At 42.3% G+C, this 22,360-nt stretch overlaps 1 protein-coding gene across 2 annotated transcripts in view; it reads left to right on the forward strand.

The window, feature by feature from the left end:
• Nucleotides 1-22,360, forward strand: part of PRKG1 (protein kinase cGMP-dependent 1) — a 653,626-nt gene that overhangs the window by 135,592 nt on the left and 495,674 nt on the right. The window contains exon 1 of one of the 2 annotated variants that reach the window (XM_083443673.1): nt 12,700-13,637. The exons of the other annotated variant lie outside the window; for it this stretch is intronic. Within the exon in view, the coding sequence (XP_083299799.1) occupies nt 13,327-13,637 (311 nt within the window). The 5' untranslated portion in view covers nt 12,700-13,326. Of the gene's footprint in view, nt 1-12,699; nt 13,638-22,360 lie in introns of those variants that run through there. 2 annotated transcript variants of the gene reach the window in all.

A 22,360-nucleotide genomic window follows, 5' to 3' on the forward strand; every position in this document is an offset into this window, starting at 1 on the left:
TGTGAACACGGTTTTAGTTGAAGGCCAGAAGCATCCTGAAGCACAGGGTATATTACGGTGTGTACACAAACACACACACTTTTTGTAACTGTCATCCTCTACAATATTAAATGCAGAATTGCAACTTTGATCTCACTGACATAATGTTCATTTATAAAGGATCCACTTCCGAGTATAATAAATCAGCTCTTCTGAGGACTTGCTATGTAACACATGGGCCTAGTTGATTATAAATTATAGCAAAGTGGTCTATTACTGGCAGGAGGAGATAAGGTGTGCTGCTGGGCTTAGAAGGCTGTTGGATGAGTAGTCCGGAACTCCAGACATCAGACGTTGATAGTACAGCTAAGACTGTTGGTACTGGAAGCTAGCAAGAGCAGAAGCAATAAAATATAAAATGAGCTATTTATACATACATACATATAATGACTAAGGTATCTATGAATGTCTTTCCATTTCCTGATATGACTTACAGTTGTGGTTTTTCTTAAATTTGTTATTCTAAACTGTTTTATTATTGTCTCAGAGCTACAATAAAAATGTATTCTGCATTTTGTAAGAATTGCTGTAGGCTTCTGGAAATGGGAGATGACATTTCTGGTGTTGTGAGATGAGTTACGTTGAGTGCAGATGCTTGATCTTAGCTGCCACAGCAAATAATGCTTTGAAAGTAAACAATGCCACAGTGGTAACACGAAAGCTAGTGTACAAATAAATTTGATATATTTTACTCAGCTGTGTTATAACCCATATTTATGCATGAGATCAGCTAACATGATATTGAAGGGTGATGCTACAAAGATGCTGTTGAAAGCTTCAGGAGCAAAATGTTGAGGAGGGAGGTTGCCATGTATATTCTACATTAATTTAGGAAATTCTGACTTTGTTTCATACAACCAGTTTTAAAAATATATCAGAAATAGGTCAAGAACCAAAGGCCAGGTGAAATATTAAGCTAGGAGCTGTTTTTCTGATACCCTGCTCCTGCAGGGGTGTGAGACCGAACTTCTACAGTCAGGTTACAATGTCCTGGGAGGGAGGGAGGTTGCAATGAAGTCGAGCCAACCAACACTAAGGAAAAAGTTGGGTCTACAGTAAGCTCTCAAAGCAGTGGCAGAATAATCTTTGCTGCTCACACCAGAGAATTTAGATATAGGGATCAGCTGCCTTACTAAATCACCTGTTCTGGCCAACTACTGCCCAATAACCTTTTTACATCTAGTTTGTGGTTTCACAGACACAACCCACAGCTTGGGTTGCTTGGATATAGGAATTGTGAATGGCAAACAGCATGAATTCCTGCCTAACAGGTTTGAAGTTCCAGATCCATTGGAGGGTGAGTGGTATTAATGACACTTACAGATAGGGTGAAGTACAAGATAGGCAACTCAGGTGTCTACCTAAGCAGCTGAATTAGGTAGTAGAAGACTGAGGTAGAGAACTGAGGCAGTAACGTGGGGGAACTGAGGCAGCTGGGGCGAAATGTGCTGGCCTTGTTCTCTCCTTGCTGTACTAATATTCTACTTACACAGAGGCTTTTTTTGTTTTTGTGTGCGAGTGTGTGTGTGGTATTTTTTAAAAATGTTACGAAGCACTGAAAGGTGTGGTTGCTGAGGCCAGCTCTGTATACACAGCAGATTGAAAAGTCAGAATCCTGACATGATAGAGTAGAGCAGAGCAGGGGTAGTAGTCAACCTTTTTATAGCTACTGCCCACTAGTGCACCTTTCTTGATGGTAAAATTTCCTTACCACCCACCAGTGCTTGGTGGAAGGAGGATTCAGCTTGTGCCATAGAACCCCCTACCGCCCACCTAGAATCCTAAAACGCCCACTAGTGGGCGGTAGGGACCAGGTTGACAACCTCTGGAGTAGAGTATTCCCAACTAAGGCATGTAAAGGCCCTGCAAGCAAAAGTTACACATCAGAGACAGATGCTTTAGCTCTGCTCATTCCCTGCTGTGCTAGTGTTCTATCTGCAGGGTAGGAGAGCAGCCTAAAGTGGTATGGTCCATTCTCCAACTCATTCCCAATTAGTTCAGTTGCATGTGCAAACAAAGCCTCAAGAGTCTGGACCTTTAAGAAAGAGCACAGAAGTGGTAGAGTTAGGAGTAGTCTGTAAATGATCAACTGATGGTGCAAAAGTTTCCATTGCCCGCTAGTTACAAACCCTCCAACATTTTTGCAGTGCAAATAGGGACGTTGTATTTAACAATAACAACAACAACACTCTGAGCAGTGTCCAACATACGTAAAAACATAACAAAACATCAAACATTAAAAATAACTTCCCTGTGTCTTCTAAAGGTTGTATAGCAGGCATGGCCAAACTTGGCCCTCCAGATGTTATGGGACTACAATCCCCATCATCCCTGACCACTGGTCTTGTTAGCTAAGGATGATGGGAGTTGTAGTCCCAAAACATCTGGAGAGCCTAGTCTGGTCATGTCTGTTGTATAGTTACTTATCTCCTTGGCTCAGGAACCAGATAACTGCCACACCCACCAACATTTCTCCACTGAAAATAGGGACATCCTAAGGAATAGCTGCATATTCCAGGATCAAATCAGAAACCAGGATAGCTTCTGTAAATCTGGGACTGTTCCTGGAAAATAGGGACACTTGGAGGGTCTGTAGTTATCAGTTCTTCCTTTTGTTGCTGAATTAACCTATTTCCGCCTATGCCTAGTTCTAATGCCTGCTAAAGTTTTTTGTGAGTCTGAATGAGACAAATACTATTCTAATTTGGAACCAGATTTGGCTATATGAAAGTATCTAAAGCTGATTTTATTTATTTTATTTTTTATAGAATAACCTAATAAAAACATTTCAAAACATGCCATGCTTGGCGCATGCAAGGTTTCTGACTGAATAAACAGCATTGTTTGGCTTAATTATCTCCTGCACGAAAGTGATTACCTGTCTCTGAGACTTGTTTCATCTCAGCTAAAGAAACCCTGCATGAGGCTTTCAGTTATGCTCATGGCTCATTGCTGTATATTCACTTTTATCTCTTTACAATCTTATAGAAAATTGCACTTCAAATTGGGCCCTCTGGATTTGTCTTTTGGAGACTGATTTGAACATGTATGTATGTACATAATTCAAATGCTCAATCATGGAATGATTTGCACACACATGTGATGTTTCAGTCCTTGTGTGTGGATCAGTGTGTTGTTGCAAATATGTGTGTGTGTGTGTGTGTGTGTGTGTGTGTTTAAAAGGAGGGCAATTAGATATGAACTACAGTAGTACCTCAGGTTAAGAACTTAATTCATTCTGGAGGTCCGTTCTTAACCTGAAACTGTTCTTAACCTGAGGTACCACTTTAGCTAATGGGGCCTCCCGCTGCTACCGCGCCACTGCCACACGATTTCTGTTCTTATCCTGAAGCAAAGTTCTTAACCTGAGGTACTATTTGTGGGTTAGCGGAGTCTGTAACCTGAAGCGTCTGTAACCTGAGGTACCACTGTATATAGAATAGTTTTGCAGCATGAAAATGTACACAGGACAGAAATAATATTTAATATGCAGGACTGGTAATGCTCGGATTTGGCTGGATCTTGATTCATGTTCTTACTGTTTCCCCACTAAAAGTGTTATTTTTGTCCTGCAGCATGTCTCTCTGCTACATTCCCTGTGCCTCCCTTTCCTGTGTGCGTCCTTTTCTTGGTGCCCAGGGTGCGCATGCCAGGCGGGGGTGGGGCATGGAGGGTCAACAGAACCCACTGCGCCAGCCCAGGCCTCACCGTCAACACTACCGGGCATGCACACACGGGGTGCGGAGGATTCACAGAGCCCATGTGCCACTTCAGCCCTAGCCACTGGAGCCAAGCAGGGCTGCATTGTGCCCCAGCCCACCCATGCAGGAAGGAGGCAGGCCCTTGGTGGGCAAACCCCCACGACACTGGCCAGGCTCCATTCAGCAAGGCAGCTGGGGATGCGGTGGCGAGGCCAGGCTCCAAGGTCCAGACCCCCAGTGGCAGGCAGGGCAGGATGGGGATCCTTGCATGGGGGCATCTGGCTCATGCCTCCTAAAAATTGTGTGCTCAGGGCTGTGACCCCCTGGGTCCCCCCACACACTATGTCCCTGGTGCACACCCATCTGCGCATACATTTGCATTACAGAGCTGCTTAAGGATGGGTATAGCAAGCTATCCGGAAGGACATTTTACTGAACCAGTTTAACTACGCTGCTGTTTTTCTTCTACCCCACAAATTCATCAAGGATGAAGGGATCTACCATATTCAACAACAATAATAAACAGGGAAAAGTTGGTCTTTGTGAACATATTTTCCCTTTTATGTTATTTATTATTTCAGGAGGTGCAAGGAAATACAAAAATAACATTATCTGTTTATTTTACAGAGCATGGGATGATAGAACAGAGGCAGAACTGACTAATTTTATTTGCAAGTGCAGTAATGCTTCAGTTTTAAATTGCGTGACTGCCATTCATTTTTGCTGTTCTTGTATTATGGCTCTAATGAGATATAAAAAGCTAAAGTATATTACCAGTTATAGCTCAGTGCATCATTTATTTTTAGTCACTGCAGCAGGTGTCTTCTTTTCTTTCTATTGTAGCATAGATTTGGTCTCTCTCTAACCCCCTCCTCTTTGTGAGCCATCTGCTTTTAGTTATCTAAACTCTTGCTTGGTTTCAGAATACCATTCTTGGCCAGGTAGCCTTGAACAGACATTTGCTCAAACAAATGCTATCTCTAAACATTCTTTCTGGGGGTTTTTTAAAAGCAAGAATCTACATTTTGAGGTGATTTCAACTATTTCACAAAGTCATATAGGTCATAAGATGAGTCATATATGTAAATTTATATGCCTTGTGTTACCTGTGACCTGCAACCAACCCTTCAGATTCTGTCAGTTATTACTCTCTCACACTCTTATAACCTTCCGCAGTAGAGGTGGGAACAAGTAGATCCCCCCCCCCCAATATTATTGCATTGGATGTTAATTTATAGCAGATGAACAGGTAAAAGGTGAAAATGCAACAGTATCAATATATGGAACATTTCTTTCAGAGATACTGGAAAGGCAAAATTCATTCCATGCATTTGCAAATGCAGCAGTAATCTTGATAATTGAATTATCTTGAATAGAAAAATCTCCATGATGCAACAGTCATAGAAGACCCGTTGTTGACTCCTTGCATTGAGCTCCTTGCATTCCAGTGCTGCAGGAAGATGGTGGCAAACGTTTTGCCTGCTTTGCAGTTGGTTCCGGCTACTAGGGCTGGGTGATACCTGGTTTTCAGCATCACAATATATCACTAGCTAACACCATGATACACCCTTATATCATGATGTCTGAAATAAGGTAGAAGCTATGTAGAGGCATTGGATGGCTTCATGGTTCCCCCCACATAGTGATCTTTGCAAAGTTCATGCAGAAACACGCACAGACATCATGATTCATAATATATTGCCAGGTCAAAAATTAGGAAACCAATATCATATCAGACTTCAGACTGGTTTTGGATGATATATCTACCAGTCCTACCGTCTACTGCTTTTCTCCCAAGTATGCAACATAGTAAGATAGGTCAGTGGGAGACTGAGAAATGGTGGCTTGCTGAAAGCCATCTGGTAAATTCATGGTTGAGACGAGATTTGAATCAGGCTCACATTCTGATTAGCTCTTCTCGAACATCAACTCAAGTGCCGGCCCCAAACATTTCGCTGCATAAAGCAGAGCCTAAATGGCATCCCCCTTCCCACTATAATATACTTTTAAACTGCCTTGCTGCACAGTTTAGATGCCAATTCCTGCCTTTATCCAATCCCCTATTTTAATGCTGTCTGAAGCAAGTTGTTCCAGGCTGCTACATGGCAAGACTAGCTCTGTAGCAGTTCTAGGGCCACTGAATCCTAGGAAGGCCTATATCATTTGCAGTTTGTGACTTGCATCCTAAGACAAAATAATGTGTGTGTAACTGGAAGGGGGCGGGGCTTGCTTGGAAAGGAGGGAGTTGCACAAAATTATTCAATCTACACAATTTTCCTTTTCTGTCTCCTAGCCGCCATGACCCATCCTGCATTGTTTAGGAGGGGCCCCTGATCTTCTGGGGAGACTTTTCAGGGTACTGTAAATGGAAGGGGGGGGGGACAGGAAGCCTTATTCAAATGAACTTGTTGAGTTGACTTATCTTAAAATCCAGGCCAATGTACTTCATTATATTTTTGTTTTCATAATCTTTCAAAACCAAAGAACCAGCATCCTTATAGATCATTATCTGTGTGAGAATTATAGATTGGGTGAGCTGTATGTGCACAGGTTTCTATGCCCAGAGCTGTCAATTAGTTGTTACAGAATACCATTGGGTATGTGCTGCTTCATAAATCATATCATTCCTGACCTTCTATGCTTGTTATGGGATTATTGATTGTATAAAATGGTTTGGGCTCCCCCCCCCCTTGATTAATATTCAAGAAGCCCACTCTATAAAGCGCTTTTTCTATGACGTATCAATATACGATTATTCTTAAAAAGTTATAGTATTGGGATGTATGTGCTTTGCAGCAATAGTCTTAGTTTTGCTGGTTCTGTCTGATAAATATTATGACAGTAATCACTTTTCATTGTGGGAGAGAGAAAGAGAAGGATGATGTGTTCTGAGATGAGCTGAAAGAAGGAATGGCTACTTTCATAATATCTAGCTATTTAACTTCTTTTCTTCTTGCATGTAGCTGACTGTACTCACACCACAGTTATGTAGTTCAGTAATGTTATGTTGCGCTGCACAGACCTTTGTGTAGGATCCCAGCCCCACAAGTATTTTGTGTCTTGTACTTTGGCAGACTGAGCTGGTTTTATTTCATGGTGGTTAGGTTTTTTCCTTTCATACAGAAAGAAATCTCTCTGATGTTAAGCATTTCTTTATAGCATTAATTGCAAACCCTTTGATCTTAGCAAGGCATTAAAGAATGTGGCTGTGCGGATTGTCTTTAGAAGGACATCCACAAACCACTAAGATTCAAATGTACAGACCTTTAGTAACCTAAATTTTTGGAAATTCCAGTTTTATCAGGGCTGTAGCACATACTATTGTGAAACTTGTAATGGGGATGCAAGGGGCTGGGAGGAACTAAAATATGTCTCTTGAGAAATGTATGTCAGAAAATGAAACCTGCCTTGTAAACTATAAAAACAGAATGACTATCTGTCCTTCTGAAGTTTCATTAATCAAATCATCTTGAAATATTTTGAATGAAGTGCTTGACCTCCTTTTGGTGTCTCTGCCACACTTATTCTGCTTTAAAGGAGATAAATTCAATGGTGACTAGTCAGTTAGGGCAAGAGGAGCACTGCTCCACCACCCCCAGGCTGCCCTCTGCCAGACCCCATCTGCCTGCCTTCTTACTTACAACCAGGCTAGTGGGTGGCACTTGCTGGCTGGCAGTCTCTTCTGCCATAGTCTCTGTGTTACCTCTGTAGAACTCAACAGAGGGGAGGATGGAGATAAAAACAGAATTAGGTGGTGCCAGCTCTAGCTCTGACCGTGATTTGCTTTGGCTCCTTATTCTGTGATTGCAAAGTTTTCTCAGGACTGTTGAGTGAAGAACTTGGTCAAAGGCTTTGTGGAAGTCTGAACATACAATGTTTACCAGATCACCCCCCCCCCCCATCTACATGCTCATTGATACTATTAAAAGAATCCTGAGAGATGTGACTCAAGATTGTTACAAGTTGTTTCAAACACTTACAGCTGATTTTGATAAAATGTTTTTCTCACATGAATACTCATGAAATTATGCATTTGCTTGTGAAACCGTACAAGATGAGCACTTGGAGTACTTCCAGAGGTTGAAAGCAAGTTATTCATCTGTAATATGAAGATTGAAACAAACATCACATTACGGATGTTTACACAAAATAGTCTTGCCCTTCTATGGACCCCAGCACCACGCACAAATACTCCCCCAAGCCTGCATTTGATAGCATTAAGACCATTAACTACTAGGAAGCTGTACTGTGATTTCAAACATGACTTCATAATATACCCGTCATTCCACACACCAGTCAACCATAGTTCAGTCCACAAACTTTCCTGCCAAGAGACTCATGGGAACTGATTGCTTGATTTAAAACATTTGTGCCCTTTCTTTCTGCTATAGTATTCAAGGCAGCTAAAAATGATCAAAACAAACAGTATTCTATAAATAATTATAAAGATTTTAAAAATAATCCAAAACAAATATTTAAGAAGGGGAAATGCAATTCCCATTGCATCACTTGGATTCAAAGCAAAGATGAACTATAGCTGAGTAGAATCAGTATACTAATTAATGTCCCAGCGCTACTTGGCACTTTCTGTCAGGCAGGAACAAAGCCACCACAAAACAGAGCTACTAGGGGAGTGGCTGCTTTAACCTTTGTACTTTCAGTCATTTTTCTGCTCAAAACCTCAGTCTCATTGTTCTCTCTCACTAACACATACACATAGGGATGTTCCTAGGGGTTGTCCCAGGGAGGTGCAAAAATCTTGCCTCTCCACTCTGGCTCATAGTGGCTATGAGCCCATCCACCTGCTTCTTGGGCCGCTCCTCCATTCCTCTGGATGCCTCGGTGGAGGAAGTCCCCAGTTGGCTGGTGGCACTATTAGAAGTATGAGTGGAGGGCCCAGCAGGGCTCTGAGTGAAGGCAGACAGAGAGAGTTTCAGGAAAAGGGAAGGAGGCAGAAGGGAAAGCAGCAAGCAGAGGGAAGGAGGAAGCAAGGGAAACAGATAGATGGACCGATGGAGGAGGAGGGAAACAGAGCAGAGCAGGCCTAATCCTAATAGATGCAGAGAAAATCACTGGCGGGGCATGAAAGGTGATGAAAAGCTAAGTTGTTGAATTTCTGGTACATGATCTCTGCCAGCTTTGGATATGATTATACAGCTCTTTGTCAAGGGTACAAGGAATGGGGGATGCCAATATGGCTCCTTGCCAAGGATACAACTCTACAAACACAAATGGTGCCTATACTTTCCAGGGGGGGAGGGAGTGGGGGAGTAGAAGCCACTGAAGTATTATTCTGAGCAGAAGAACATAGCTGGTGGGAGCAGAGATGAAGTGGTTAAGCAGCTTCTCTTCTTGCTAGTCCTCCGTCCAATGATGCTCTTTGTTTAAAAATGAACTGTATGTGTTGTTTGTAGTCTCTTCCATCAGAGTTGAAGCATTTTTAAGAATCCAGCCCAGAATTCAAAATCTTCACAGATCTTTCTTCTTGTACAAGAAAGTTCTGTAAGAAGGGATTATAGTGTTATCTGCTCGTGCTCATAGATCTTTCTTGCACAATCCATGCCAATTTTCTGTTGCAATGTAACATTTTTCATGAGCGTTCCTCCATGGAGGAAAAATGTCAGACCTCATTGCATGCCTGTTCTTCATAAAGCTATGAGCAAACCTGCCAGCTCAACTACTTTGAAGTGTACATTTCTTCACTAGGGGCATATTACTTTCATGCGGGTACTCTCCCTCCAAATTTGTCACAAACAGAAACATCGCATCTGTCTTTACTGACACAGCTGCCCTCATTATGGTGTTTGGGAGACAAATGTAATCATCGTTCCAGTGCATCAAGCCATTCTAAAAATGCAAACAATAAATAACTTTAAGAGAGTTAGGCGAGGAAAGTACTCAGATCTAAGAACAGAAAAAAATGCCTTGCTGTATCTCACTGAAGACCTACATTGTCCGCCTCTGCCTTCCATTAGCTCCAGCCAGAATGGTCAAGGGTCTGAGATGGTAGGAGCTGTACTCCAGCAACACCTGGAGGGCCACAGATGTCCATTCCACACCCCTGGCCTGTCTGAACCAGCACCATGCCAAGGAACAGCCAGCCAATTGCCACTGGGAGCCAACAACCAGAGAATGATGAATTCTGCCACCCTCATTGTTAACAGTTTATAATCTGGCTCTACTGCCTCAGTACATGGAAGTTCAAAGTTTAGCTGTGATGGCTAATGCCATTAGATACTGCATCTCTCCTGCCAATTACCTTTACCTTATGGGAGGATGCCATTTCAAACTTTTGAAATTTGCACCACACATGTATGCTCATCCCTTGGTTTATTTAAACCTTAGTACTGAACACTTGGTTGGCAGTAGCTAAATGTGTGAACTGACTCTACTGAAAAAGCATCTCACTTGAGACAATGTGAGGAGATACTAAAATTCTGTGATGGTAACTTCTTCTTCTTCTTCTTATTTTGTGACATGTGAAGTTGATGCTATTGCACGACATATATGTTTGCATCAATCCTGTGAACCATGTTTGTAGAAGATCAGTGTAAACTTGATTTTCATCTGTGTGACATGTTGTGTTTGACAGCCTGACTACTGTTGTCCATGTACTAGTAATTTCCAGTTTGAACCACTGGAAGATGCTTTTTGTAAGGTTGCTGCTGAGGTTGAACTGGAAGCTGCAGCAACTATGACATGCATCAGCTTAAGTACTCACTGCAGCAGAATATCTCTCATCATTTTATGCTGCTGTTGAAGGACTTGCACTGTTGAAAGACTTGCCACTTAGGTAGTGGGCAAAGTTCAAGATGCTAGTGCTGGTGTATAAAACTTTGTATAGCTTCCAACCAAGATACCTAAAATATAATCTCACCCCTCATTTACTGTGCTCTGCAGGAAGGGACCTCCTGCAGATACCATCTCATCAGGAAGTCCATTCCATATGATGTATGAATCAAACTTTCCTAGTGGCAGCACCTGCCCTTTGGAACTCTCTCCCATTATATATCAGACTTTTACTGTATTTTCAGCACCTTCCTCTTCCAACAAACCTTTTAAGTATACATTATTTTACAGTGTTCATCTGCATTGGCCAATAAATTGGGGTTTTTTAATGTAGATTTTGTTGTTGATGTTTTTATTGTAAAACCACTTTAGGATGTTTATGGGGGAGCATTTCATTCTATAACATAGAAGTGAGCTGAAGAGCAGCTCCACCTTTGAGTTTTGTGGATGAACTTAACTTTTATGCAGATTTGGCAGGATTAAGAAGCCAGAATTGTAGTTCTGAGTTTTCACATATATAAGGCAGAAATAGCCTGCAGAAAGAAGCATAAATAATCTGTTTTTGCCATGATATGTCATATCTCAAAGCATTTGTAGTAAGACACATTGTGCACACTACCTCCTTTCGTCTTCTGCAGCAAGGGGGTTTCATGGCAGTGTTTTGTTTCCCGGTATGAGATTTGGAATTGCAGGTGGGAAAGAATATTGGCTAGAGTGTGCAGGATCCAGGTGCTTTATCTGAAGTCATGCATCAGTTGCTAAGTAGGGACAGCCTGGGCCTAAATTAGTTTGGATTTTGGTGCAGAATGAAGGCTGCACCTGTTTCTCTCCTCTGATTACACAGTTTGAGGGTGTGAGGCCAAAACCCAGCAAGATCCCAGGTTGATGAAGTTGTTACCTTTCAACCCATTCATGACTGAAGCAAGAATGAGTATGATTTTTTTAAAAAAACTTTATAGTCAGCAGCCTTTTCCAGTGAGCTGTTCCAAAGGTTTTCTTTCAAAACCCATTTAAAATGTTACTTTTCCCAGACTCTGGTCAATTAGTTGTTTTTCTTTTCAGATAATTGCCTTCTTTTTGTGTGTGGCTGTAATGACACAGTGGGTGAGTGAGTTTACTACCCAACTGTAGTACAGTAGGACAAGTGACATAACTGTCCTGAGAAAAAGTGGATATTCTGGAAAAACTAATTATGCCCTGCCTCCTTAAGGTCTCAAAAATGGAAATTCAGGTATCAGAAAGCAGAAAGATAGAAAACCCCTGGAGGTTGCTATAGGGCTGTTTGAAATGGCCTGGTAATGGCTTCACAATGAATATTTTAGATGTGTGTGTCTCTAAGTGTTTGGCGCTACAGATAAATCTTTCCCTAAACCTGGAGTTTGCTTTGGGCAGGCTAGGTTGCTTTGGGCAGGCTATGAAGATCTGTCTTTTACTAGGAGTGCTTAAGGAGAATGCGGAGGAGCAGTCCCTGTGTTCTCTGCAACATGTGGAGCCTTGGCATATACAGAGTGATATGTGCTTTCCAACTGAGTGACCATAAACAGTCCAAAATACATATTGGGGGTTAATTAAAGCACTTCTTACTATTAAGTAGAGTGCTTCTGGGTGTTATAAATGGGCAGCGAACTCTTAGCAATTTAATTGTTGTTGTTGTTGTTTTTTAAAAAACCAACCAAACAAACAAAACCCTGGGAAATAAATGCTTGTGCTATTTTCTGCCTTGGGTTCCAAAGCAACCTGTCCAGCGCTGGGCACTATGCACTTTAACTGGGGCTGAAGGGGGCATTCGCCAACCCCAGACAGCAATGGGCTCTGCAGTCCCTGTTGCTTCTAATTTATTTGTGCGTTTTTAAACCGCAAGGCACTGCTTGGTGCGCGTGTGAGATCTTGCGAGTGCCCATCGTCCAAACGGAACTTCTTCTACCACAGCTGGAGGTTGCTTGGGGGTTGACGGCTGGAGAAGGTCTGGCCGAGCCCTTACTCCTGTGGATGTTTATAGCTGAAGTGCCTGTCTGCGTGCGTAACTAAGGCTGTCTGCCCGCCCGCCCTCCCGATGAAAAGTGTCCAGAGAGGCTGCACATTCCTTTGCAAACGTGGCGTGCCCATTTCAGCGTGAAGTGCCTGGCATGCCACACCGCCCACCCCCTCACCTACCTCGAGCAGGCGGGGCGGCAAGGGGGGTGGGAGTGGGGAGAAGCGAGCCGCTGGCTGTATAGTTGAGCCGAGTCCTAGTAGCCCTCCGAAGAGCGACGGAGGGAAAGTGCCTGGACTACGGCATGCTGCAGACGCCCCTCGCGCGCTCTGTTCCTTCCTTCCCTCCCTCCGTTTCCTTCTCTCTCTCCCCCTCTCTCTCCCTCTCGCTGCCTTTCTCTCCAGTCTAGCTTGACGCAGGCAAGATAGAAATCACAGTCGCTGAACTGGTGCCGATGGGGCACCATTTAAGACGATGATGTTTCTTCGAAGCCTCCTCGCGTAGCCTGAATCGCCGCGCCGAGCCAAAAACAGCGCCGACTCCAAGCCAGCCAGGCTGGAGGAGGCGCGCGTTAAAAGGCTAACAGGAGCTGCGGGCGGAGGTTGCGGCGGCGGCGGCAACAGCAGCAGCAGCAGGTCGATCGGAGGAGCGATTGGCAAAGTTGGCTTGAAGTGGGACAAGCGGCAGGAGGAGGAGGCGGCGGCTACTACTACTTCTTTGTGGGGCGGGGGGGAAAGTTGCCACGCGCGGAGAGGGGGGCGCAGGCAGGAGCCCCACGGAGGTGGAGGAGGAGGTGGTGGCGGAGGAGGAGGAGGAGGTTGAAGGATGGGGACGCTGCGGGATTTACAATATGCCTTGCAAGAGAAGATCGAGGAGCTGAGGCAACGGGATGCGCTCATCGACGAGCTGGAGCTGGAGCTGGACCAGAAGGACGAGCTGATCCAGAAGCTGCAGAACGAACTGGACAAGTACCGCTCGGTTATCCGGCCCGCCACCCAACAGGCGCACCAGCAAAGCTCCACCACCTTGCATGGCGAGCAGAGGACCAAGAGGCAGGCCATTTCAGCCGAGCCCACCGCTTTTGACATCCAGGACCTCAGCCATGTCACCCTGCCTTTCTACCCCAAGAGCCCACAGTAAGCCAGGGGTTAAGCGTTGTGTCCGTGTGGCGTCCCTGTGATGTGGTCTCGGTCTCTCTCTTTCTCTCTCTCCCCCCGTGTATCTGTCTCTGTCGCCCGCACTGCCCATTCACTCGCCTTGTGGATCCCTGTGCGCCGCCTTCTGCTTCCCATCGCTTTCCTCCTCAGCTTCAGAAATTGCTTCCACCCAATCTGCCTTCCCTCCCTCCTAGCGCTAAAAACTCTTTTATCTTTTGAGCTGCCCACATTTCCAACGCCACATTCCTCTGTGTCCTTTTCAGATATCAAGGTATCCAAATCCCCTTGCAGAAAAATGAGAGTTCCTAGAGTGTGGAAATGTGAAGGGCGGGGGAGCACAGTTTCTCTCATTTTATCCCCTTCTCCCTTTCTCAAAATTATCACAGCAGTAACCGCATCATCAGACTGTCTCTTCCAGTGTGGTATGTCGTTTCTGTCTGGGATTTTGATATTGTTGTGGCTTTCTGCCCTGAATTTAACTGGGGACTGCCTGCCATTTGAACTATGTGAACCAAATTCACGGACCTTTTTTTTTTTTTTAATTGCACCCGTTTCCTATTTACAAGGTATTTATTAAAGAGAGAGGGGTGTTTTTGCTAACATGTTCTCCTGTGAACCTAAGTTTTCTTTGGAACCTACTCAGGCAAAAATATTTGGGGTAGTTTCTTTAACCGTTCTGTGTGACATAAAAAGGTGACCTGGATGCTCTTTATCTGTGACATATATCTGTGACTTAGTAGCTCTCTGCAAAGCTGCTTTTCACTTCTTTGCCTGCAAGGCCATCTATCTGCAAGCTGAGCATTGGTGGTATCACAAGGTAGAGGTAAGAATGTGAGTGACAACCTTCCCCACTCAGTCACTTTCCTCTTTCTGTTCCCAGTGAGAATACAAAGACTATAAGGGTTTAGACAGCCCCTTCACAGTACAGTCCTATATGTCTACTTGGAAGTAAACCGCTTTGAGTCAAATGGGGCTTACTTCCAGGTCAGTGGACACTGAATTGCCTTCTTTAGTGTTCTCTCAGAATCTGAAGAGGCAGCTTTATCTTTCTACACCTCAGAACAAGTTTCCTTTTCTACTGTGGAGAATTCTTTGTTCCTCTGACCCTCAGGTGGTTGTTGTTCTCTCCTCCTGGGTAGTGGAAGACTTTGGGTCTATTTACTCTTTCATTTCAAACTTTGTCTGCAGTTCCTTACTGGTGTATTGAGGTGGGGGCTGTGAGGCTGCAAAGAAAGAGAGGAAGCACAGAAGACCAGAGCTTAATTTCTCAAAAGAAAAGTGCCCAAGGGTCAAGCCTGCCTCTGGCCCTGACACCCTGACCCTTTAATTCAAGCTATATGGTGCCTTGTTGCAATTATTTGGTGATGAAGTAAAGGCAGGGACGCTGTGCACACTTTGCATTTATTGGTTACTGCATCCCATGTACGGGGGCAGGGGAGACTCAGTCCTTGCACTCAAAATATGTACTCTGATAGCCCCATTCTCTGCATTCTTCCAAGTGACCCTGAGAAGAGTGTGGCTTACTCTTAGACCTTCATCTCTTCTGTCTTTCTTCTTGGCTGTACTGCTGTCTGAAACAGAGAGGTGCCTTAGATTTATACTGCCAGTGCTGGTCCGCATGAGTTTGCAGCCTGGGCTTTCTCTAGTACATAATTTAGTGTGTCTCTGGGGCACAGCGACACCAGTGCAGGACTTCCTTCTGATTCCTCACCATTCGCCAGCATTACTTCTTCCTCTCATCTCTCTTGAGTCTCTTTGGAGAAGTCTGGTCCGCTTCACCGTTCACAGCTCATCAAGTCCACCAAGGCAGTCAAAACTGACAAGGCTTTTTAGAAAGGAGAGCAAGGGGGAAAGGTGTCTGTTTTGCTCTTTCTGACAACCTAAGTTAGAATTTAAGAGGTGTCAAAAAGTAATGCAATGTTTTTGCTTCGAAAGCAGGAAGCTATGGGTTGCAATAGTCAACAGATGTTGTGAGTTCAGTTGTTCCTTTGGACAGTATGATCCTATACACATTTAGTAAGCATTATACTCCCAAAGGGAGTAAATACAAGGGCTTTATTCTTGAGTGAAGAACACCCATCCCATATCATTCCCTTTTCCTCAGGATAAATAAATCCAGGACTACATAATGACAAGTCTGTGGAGTAAATCCCATTGAATTGAGCCGTACTTCTGAGTAAAATTGAAAAATGAGTGTTGGAAACTTACTCACATCCATAAAATATACATTGCTTTTCAGTTTCCTCATGTGGTTTCAAATTCTTGTTGGACTTTGGGGTTCTCTGAGTTACATAGTTTTTCTTTTCTCAGCTTAAGAAAAACTTTTGATCAACATAAGCTGTAGTTCTCAAGGCACATATATTTGTGTAAATCCCTTAACACCAGGTTTTTATTACTAGTGAAAACATTTTAAGAATACTCCCCCATATCATACCTTTTTCATAAGGATAAATAAATTCAGGATTACATAACAACAACTCTGTATATTCCTATACTCATAATCATCAACACAAGTTAGAATTGCTACTCAGGATGAAGGCATGAATTGAAAGACTCACAGGAACTTACCGTGTGTAACATAATGTGTTAGAACACAGAAAATGTGTTTGATTATCTTGGGATTTCACCTCTGGGTTATCGTTACCGTCAATCCATATTTGTACATTTTTAGAACTCCCTGGTTGGCCACAGCATATGGAGGACATTATGCCGGTTATCCCTGTTGTACTAGAATGAAACTCTAGCAAATTCACTTGTGTGCTTATGTGACACACACAAACACTTTTTCTGGCTCACACTCTGGAAGCTAAAGATGCCTCCACACAAGCTTATGATTGAGTCGCATATTCAAGAGTTGGCTCTCAGTTTGTGGCAACATTAAGGGAATCCATTGCATGTTGGAGCCGGCCATTTGGATAGGCAGTTGTCAAATTGCTCCATCATTGCCACATTTCTGTTCAACCAATGATGTGAGTAATTCCTTACATCAGCTTTCAAGGCCAGTTTAAGCCTATCTGGGTGGACAAACAACTGGTCAGCTGGAAAGTACACTGAGGTGGCTTACAGTTTGTTTGTTTTTTTGTCAGATGAATAGCCAGCCCCATGTTAGAAGGCTCAAAGAGGCTGAAAGAAACATTGGATTTAATTTTCCAACATGCAAATTAAATCACTGAATTGTAAAGGTTCACGCAGTTAGCAAAAACAAAGAGTTTTCTCACTTCAGCGTTATGTTCCACTGAGAATACAGAATAAGTAAAATTCTGTTAAAACAAATGCCCCAGTTTACATTCAGCTCTGTGGAGACATGAAGTACTTTGTGATTCGAACACCAGGGCATACATGCTTCTACATCACCATCAACAATATATATGCAAAAACGCTCAAAGGGTAGGAGTATAAATGGTTTTCTTTGTTTCCCAGCTCCATAATGTTCTGATACATATTTTTCTATATGACTTCTGTGAAAACATTCCCTTTGTTCAAATGCCTGAGAATATGTTCCTCTTGGGATTTCCTTGTATCACTGATGCCTGCTGTCCTTCTGTATGTGATAGAAGAAAGTGATAACAGAGGATGTAAGAGGTGATTTAGCTTGTCACTTGTCAATTACCATATTTTTCGCTCTATAAGGCACACAAGACCACACAAGACGCACCTAGTTTTTGGAGGAGGAAAACAAGAAAAAAAAATATTCTGAATCTCAGAAGCCAGAACAGCAAGAGGGATCACTGCGCAGTGAAAGCAGCAATCCCTCTTGCTGTTCTGGCTTCTGGGATAGCTGCGCAGCCTGCATTCGCTCCATAAGACGCACACACATTTCCCCTTACTTTTTAGGAGGGAAAAAGTGAGTCTTATAGAGCAAAAAATACAGTAATTGAATTCACTGGTTGTCATATCCAGAGCCACAGATAAAGGGGGCACGGTAGGCATATCTTGTATGGGGGAGTATAACTTGTGGAGGGGATAATTATTCAGTTAGAGATTCTCCCTTCCAGTGGGAGTCAAAATGCAAATTGTGGGCCAGCCCATAACACAGGAACATGAGAAGCTGCTTTATACCACTGTCTGTCCATTTGGCCTGGTATTACCCTCTCTGACTGGCAGTGACTCTCCAGAGACTCAAGCAGAGGTATTTCTCACTTGCTACCTGATTATTTTAACTGGAGATTGAACTAAGAACCTTCTTCATGCAAAGCAGGTGAGCCATCATTCCTCCAGAATATACTATTGTGGATCCTAATCATGCTATTTATCTAATGATGTTTCTGGCCCTTTTTAAAACAACAATACATGTTCAGGTAAGGAAGAATTTGCAAAATGCATTTCCTTTACGGAGGACAGATTTGTGGCATCCCATTGGATTTATGCATGGCTTCAGAATAAAAAAATGACCAAGCAATAAAATTATAAGAAATGACAAAATGGGAGAGAGGTTGTGACAGTGTGCTCTGAAAAAAGGGGGAGGGAAGGTACAATACTCTCATAAAACAAAATCCTATTGGAAACCTTGTGGGCAGCAAACTGTGGAGCGACAGTCAATAAGATGCTGCTGAGTGAATGGGCATTCAGTGTAGGGAGCTCCTTATTGTCTGACATTCTTTGCAACTAGCAGAAAAATCAGGGAAGATCCATTGTGACAAAGATAAGATACGGAGCCTGAACATAGCACACAAGTCCCATTTGGCACTTACTCAGAGGATTGCCCTAGTGTTCCTGATCTTGCTTCTCTCTGTGGTTTTGAAATGTCTTCAAAGGAGAGGAAGAAGAAAAAAGAATCCTTTCAGAATATTTTTCCTGTGCTTGGCTTACCTGCTCAGAAAGGACAGTTGTAATAAATCTGACTTTGAATCTTTTAAAATAAATTTGAGGGAAATAATCTATTCTTGATTCTCACTTGCTGCCACAAGTTTTTGATTGAGAAATTGAAACCTCCGAAGAAGAAATACAGCATCCTTCACATGATTCTTAATTTCCTTTCATGACTGTCCAATCAATCTTTATGTATACGGTTTGGTAATCATGAAAAAGCATGCATACTTCTTTTTTTAAAGAAGCAATTCATGGCTTATGTCAAAACACACTGTGTGATTTAATTTATTAGTAGCATCCCAGTTGCTACTTTTATTTTGACAAATTTAGATGGTATATTAATAATTACTGTGAGGTAGATAAAATACCTGCAGATGTGAGAAATCTTCTCAAAGATAGACTATATAGCTTAAATGTTGATTTTTGTAAACACAATGTTGCTGTCTACGTTTCCCTATTTGATACAGCTCACTGATGAACTAATGTTCTGTTTAGGCATTTGACATGATCAAATGCATGATCTGCTTGGGGGTTATGCATAACCATCAAGCTTTTCTTTCTTAGAGTTAACATTCAGAACTGTTGCTTCTGTGGAGAGTTTCTCCCTTACTTATGGTCACTTATAAGTAATCATAGACCAGAAGGAGAGAGAAACCTCATTATTTCAATGTCTAATGTTTATGCATAACATTTCCCTCTTATAATATGATCAATTAAATTGTGAATGAAGGCAGGTTTGCTGCTCACTGCTCTGAATAGCAAGGAATTATATTACACATTAGCTCTCTCATTCAAATAAATACTATAAATGAGAGCATTCTTTGCTGTTTGCTGGGATCTGTGATTATTGTTTTCTTGTTAGTTTGCATTCTCTTTTCCTATAGAAAGGTGACTCCTATGCAAAATAACCTGGGCGTAAGTAAATCCCAAGATAAGCAGTAAAAATTGCACCTTAAAGGCTACAGTATTATTATTATTTTTGGCCCCATTGCTGTCTTGGGTCCTACACTTGGAGTAATATGGGATATAAATAAAACAAACAAACAAACAGCAGTATTGATCAAAATAAAATACAGGTTTATTTTGCACTTTAAACATTCAGTAAGTTTCAAGCGTTGCAACTAAGTTGGATGTTTCGAAATGAGGCCTGTCTTTACTCATCCGTTTCTCTTAAGTGATAAAACAGGAAAACTTTTTTTTTAAAAAAAAAAAATCTGTTTTAACAAGTTTTTGGATTATAGGCTATCCTCCCTCTCCCGGTCTCATAAAACAATAAAGTATGTAGTTGTACTGTTTATTCAGAAGTACATTCCACTTATTTCAGTGGGAATCTATTTCCAAGTAAATAGATAGGCTACATTACAACACTAGGGATGGGCGGGTCAGTCCTTGCCCGTTTTGCGTATGTTCGTTCCATCCCATTTCCACATTAAGCTGCAATAAAAAAAAATCAAATCTCTATGGAGTGTGTATTTTATCCTAAAGTACACATCTTTATATACATTTTTGGACCTTATTTTTTTGAACCACTAAGCACATGGTAAAATATGGAGATGTGAAATCTGCGGAGTAACTACATTCCAATCATTGCAGTAGCCTGGGAATGGTAGAACCAGGTTAGTTAATGTATAGCAAAGAACAAATTTTTAAAGCATCTCTGCACAGCACACAAGTGTCATCAAGGTCTATTGCACAATGATCCTAGTCCTTTACAACTTTATGTTTGCAGAGTTACCATTGTTTCTCATTGTGGGCGTTTTGCTGTGATTTTTATTGTGAGGCTGGGTTTCACCCTTTGACTAAGCCTGAGCTGCCAAATAGATATGAGGCAAAATGCTTTTGAAAGTATTCATTATGTACCTGCAGACTTCATGAGAAATTTTGGCACAGACTGTAGACTGATTTGTATAAATGGGAGGTGAGGGAGAGGACTCAAAAGGATTTGCGTAAATTGTATTTGCATTTACTCAAGGGGAATGTAATTCTCTGACAGGGTGGTGAATATAGGCCAGATGCCTGTGACCAGGGCTAGCTCAAGAGCTTCTGCTATTATGTGTGGGGAAGGGGTAGGAGCAGCGCAAGAGGATTCATACACAAAATGAAGTGCGTCCCAAAATCCATTTCAGTATCATTGAGGAGGCTTCTGAGATCTTGCTGATAGGGCATGATTGAGAAGATGTGAGGGGGAAATAGGAAGTGCAAGTGTCATTTCCTGCTTGTGTGCTGGTGTTTCTCCACAATGTCCCCATGGGGAGATGTTCACATGGCCCAATTTGTTGAAATTAAAAGTGGAGACAGGGCTTTTGCATTCAGGTCCTACAAGCAGGATTCCCATAGGCATATGGTGGGCTACTGTGAGAACAGGATTCTGGAGTAGATGGACATTTGACCTGATCCAGCAGGGCTCTTCTCATGAGCTTATCCCTTCTCAGAGAAGTGTGTGAAAATTCTATTTGGAATGTTGTAGAGGTGCTTTCATGGGGAACCAGCTCAGGCAGATGTAGTGCGTAAACCTGAGCTTTTACCCTATTTCCAGAAGTGTTTTTTTTTTATGTGCCATTTCAAACAGCTGCCTGAATGGTTGTGCCAACCCAGTCCTAGCTAAGCTATCTGGATAACTAATGGTTTTAAAATAAAATAAAATAAAAATGGGAAATGTGCACTATACATGGCTATTGTACAATATATTCACTTCTGTGGTTCAGACTTCCATTCTGTGTGGTAGTACACTGACCATTTATAACCAGCTATAAGATAGTGGGAGGCTTCATTCACTGTGTTGTGTCAGTATTTTCTTCAGCCATTTCAAAATAAGTTACTTTGCCAGTGTCATTCTGTTTAAGGAATTCAGTTACAAATGATGCATTTTATAAAATTGTTTTAGCCACCTTTAGAGCAATGTAGGAGAAAGTTGTGGGTTGTTCTATAACACGGGAGAAACTTTTATTTGGAATAGTTCACTATATGTCTTAGCGAAGGTTTAGAATACAGTTACTTTTCAACATAAATTTAGGATTTGTAGGACTGTAATCTTCAGTCCCTCTGAAACTGTGAAGTCTATTAGAAGGAGTGTGTTATGATCATCATTAAGCAATACCCATAATATATTTTGCTGTTGGCAGTAATAACTGCTAGAACCATGCTGTTGAAAAGAAAATGCAAACATTGAGATGATGTGAATAATCTAGCCCTGTTCAGATGCTCATATGTTACCAGACGTCCCCGTTTCCTGGGGACAGTCCCTGGATTTGCAAATCAGCCCCAATACAAAATCCATCTATTTAGTAGGAAGTTGAAAAGTGTCCCTCGATTCATTGAAAAAAATCTGGTAACCTTATGACATATGAACATTCAAGGGATTAAAGTGGGGAGGGGTAGCATGCATGCAAGGCCTGCCCACAGTGCCCTCACTCAGGCAGGGTCCTCTTCAGACCTTTGCACAAAGGTCTGAAGGCGGCTTCTACATTCGCTTGGCTGAACACATGCAGAAGCCTTCTCAGGACTGGAAACCCTGATAAGGCAGGGGACATGTGTAGTAGATGAGTTCTTCATACCTTCATGTAAAACACACATAGAGGTCTGAAGAGATATCTGGATGCACGGGGGCACTGGGGACAAAGCTGAGGCAGTGCCCTCTCCCCGTTTTATGTCCTCATGTGTTCGGACAAACAGCCAAATAAGACTCCTGCTTACGCTCGTTAACCCTTCAGCAAAAATTTCCTGGCAGTTTTATGTGGAATGACACTGTAATCTTTCAGATAACCTCTCTTGCATTAATAACTACTTATTAAAGAAGAAAATAATCAGAATTGATCTCTCTCTCTCTCTCTTTCTCTCTAAATAAAAAAGAGCCCTGCTCATTGCCATGGAAACCTTTAGGACATTGATAAGAT

This window comes from Podarcis tiliguerta (genome assembly GCF_965153285.1).
Source record: "Podarcis tiliguerta genome assembly, chromosome: 5".
In the NCBI taxonomy this organism is placed as follows: Eukaryota; Metazoa; Chordata; class Lepidosauria; order Squamata; family Lacertidae; genus Podarcis; species Podarcis tiliguerta.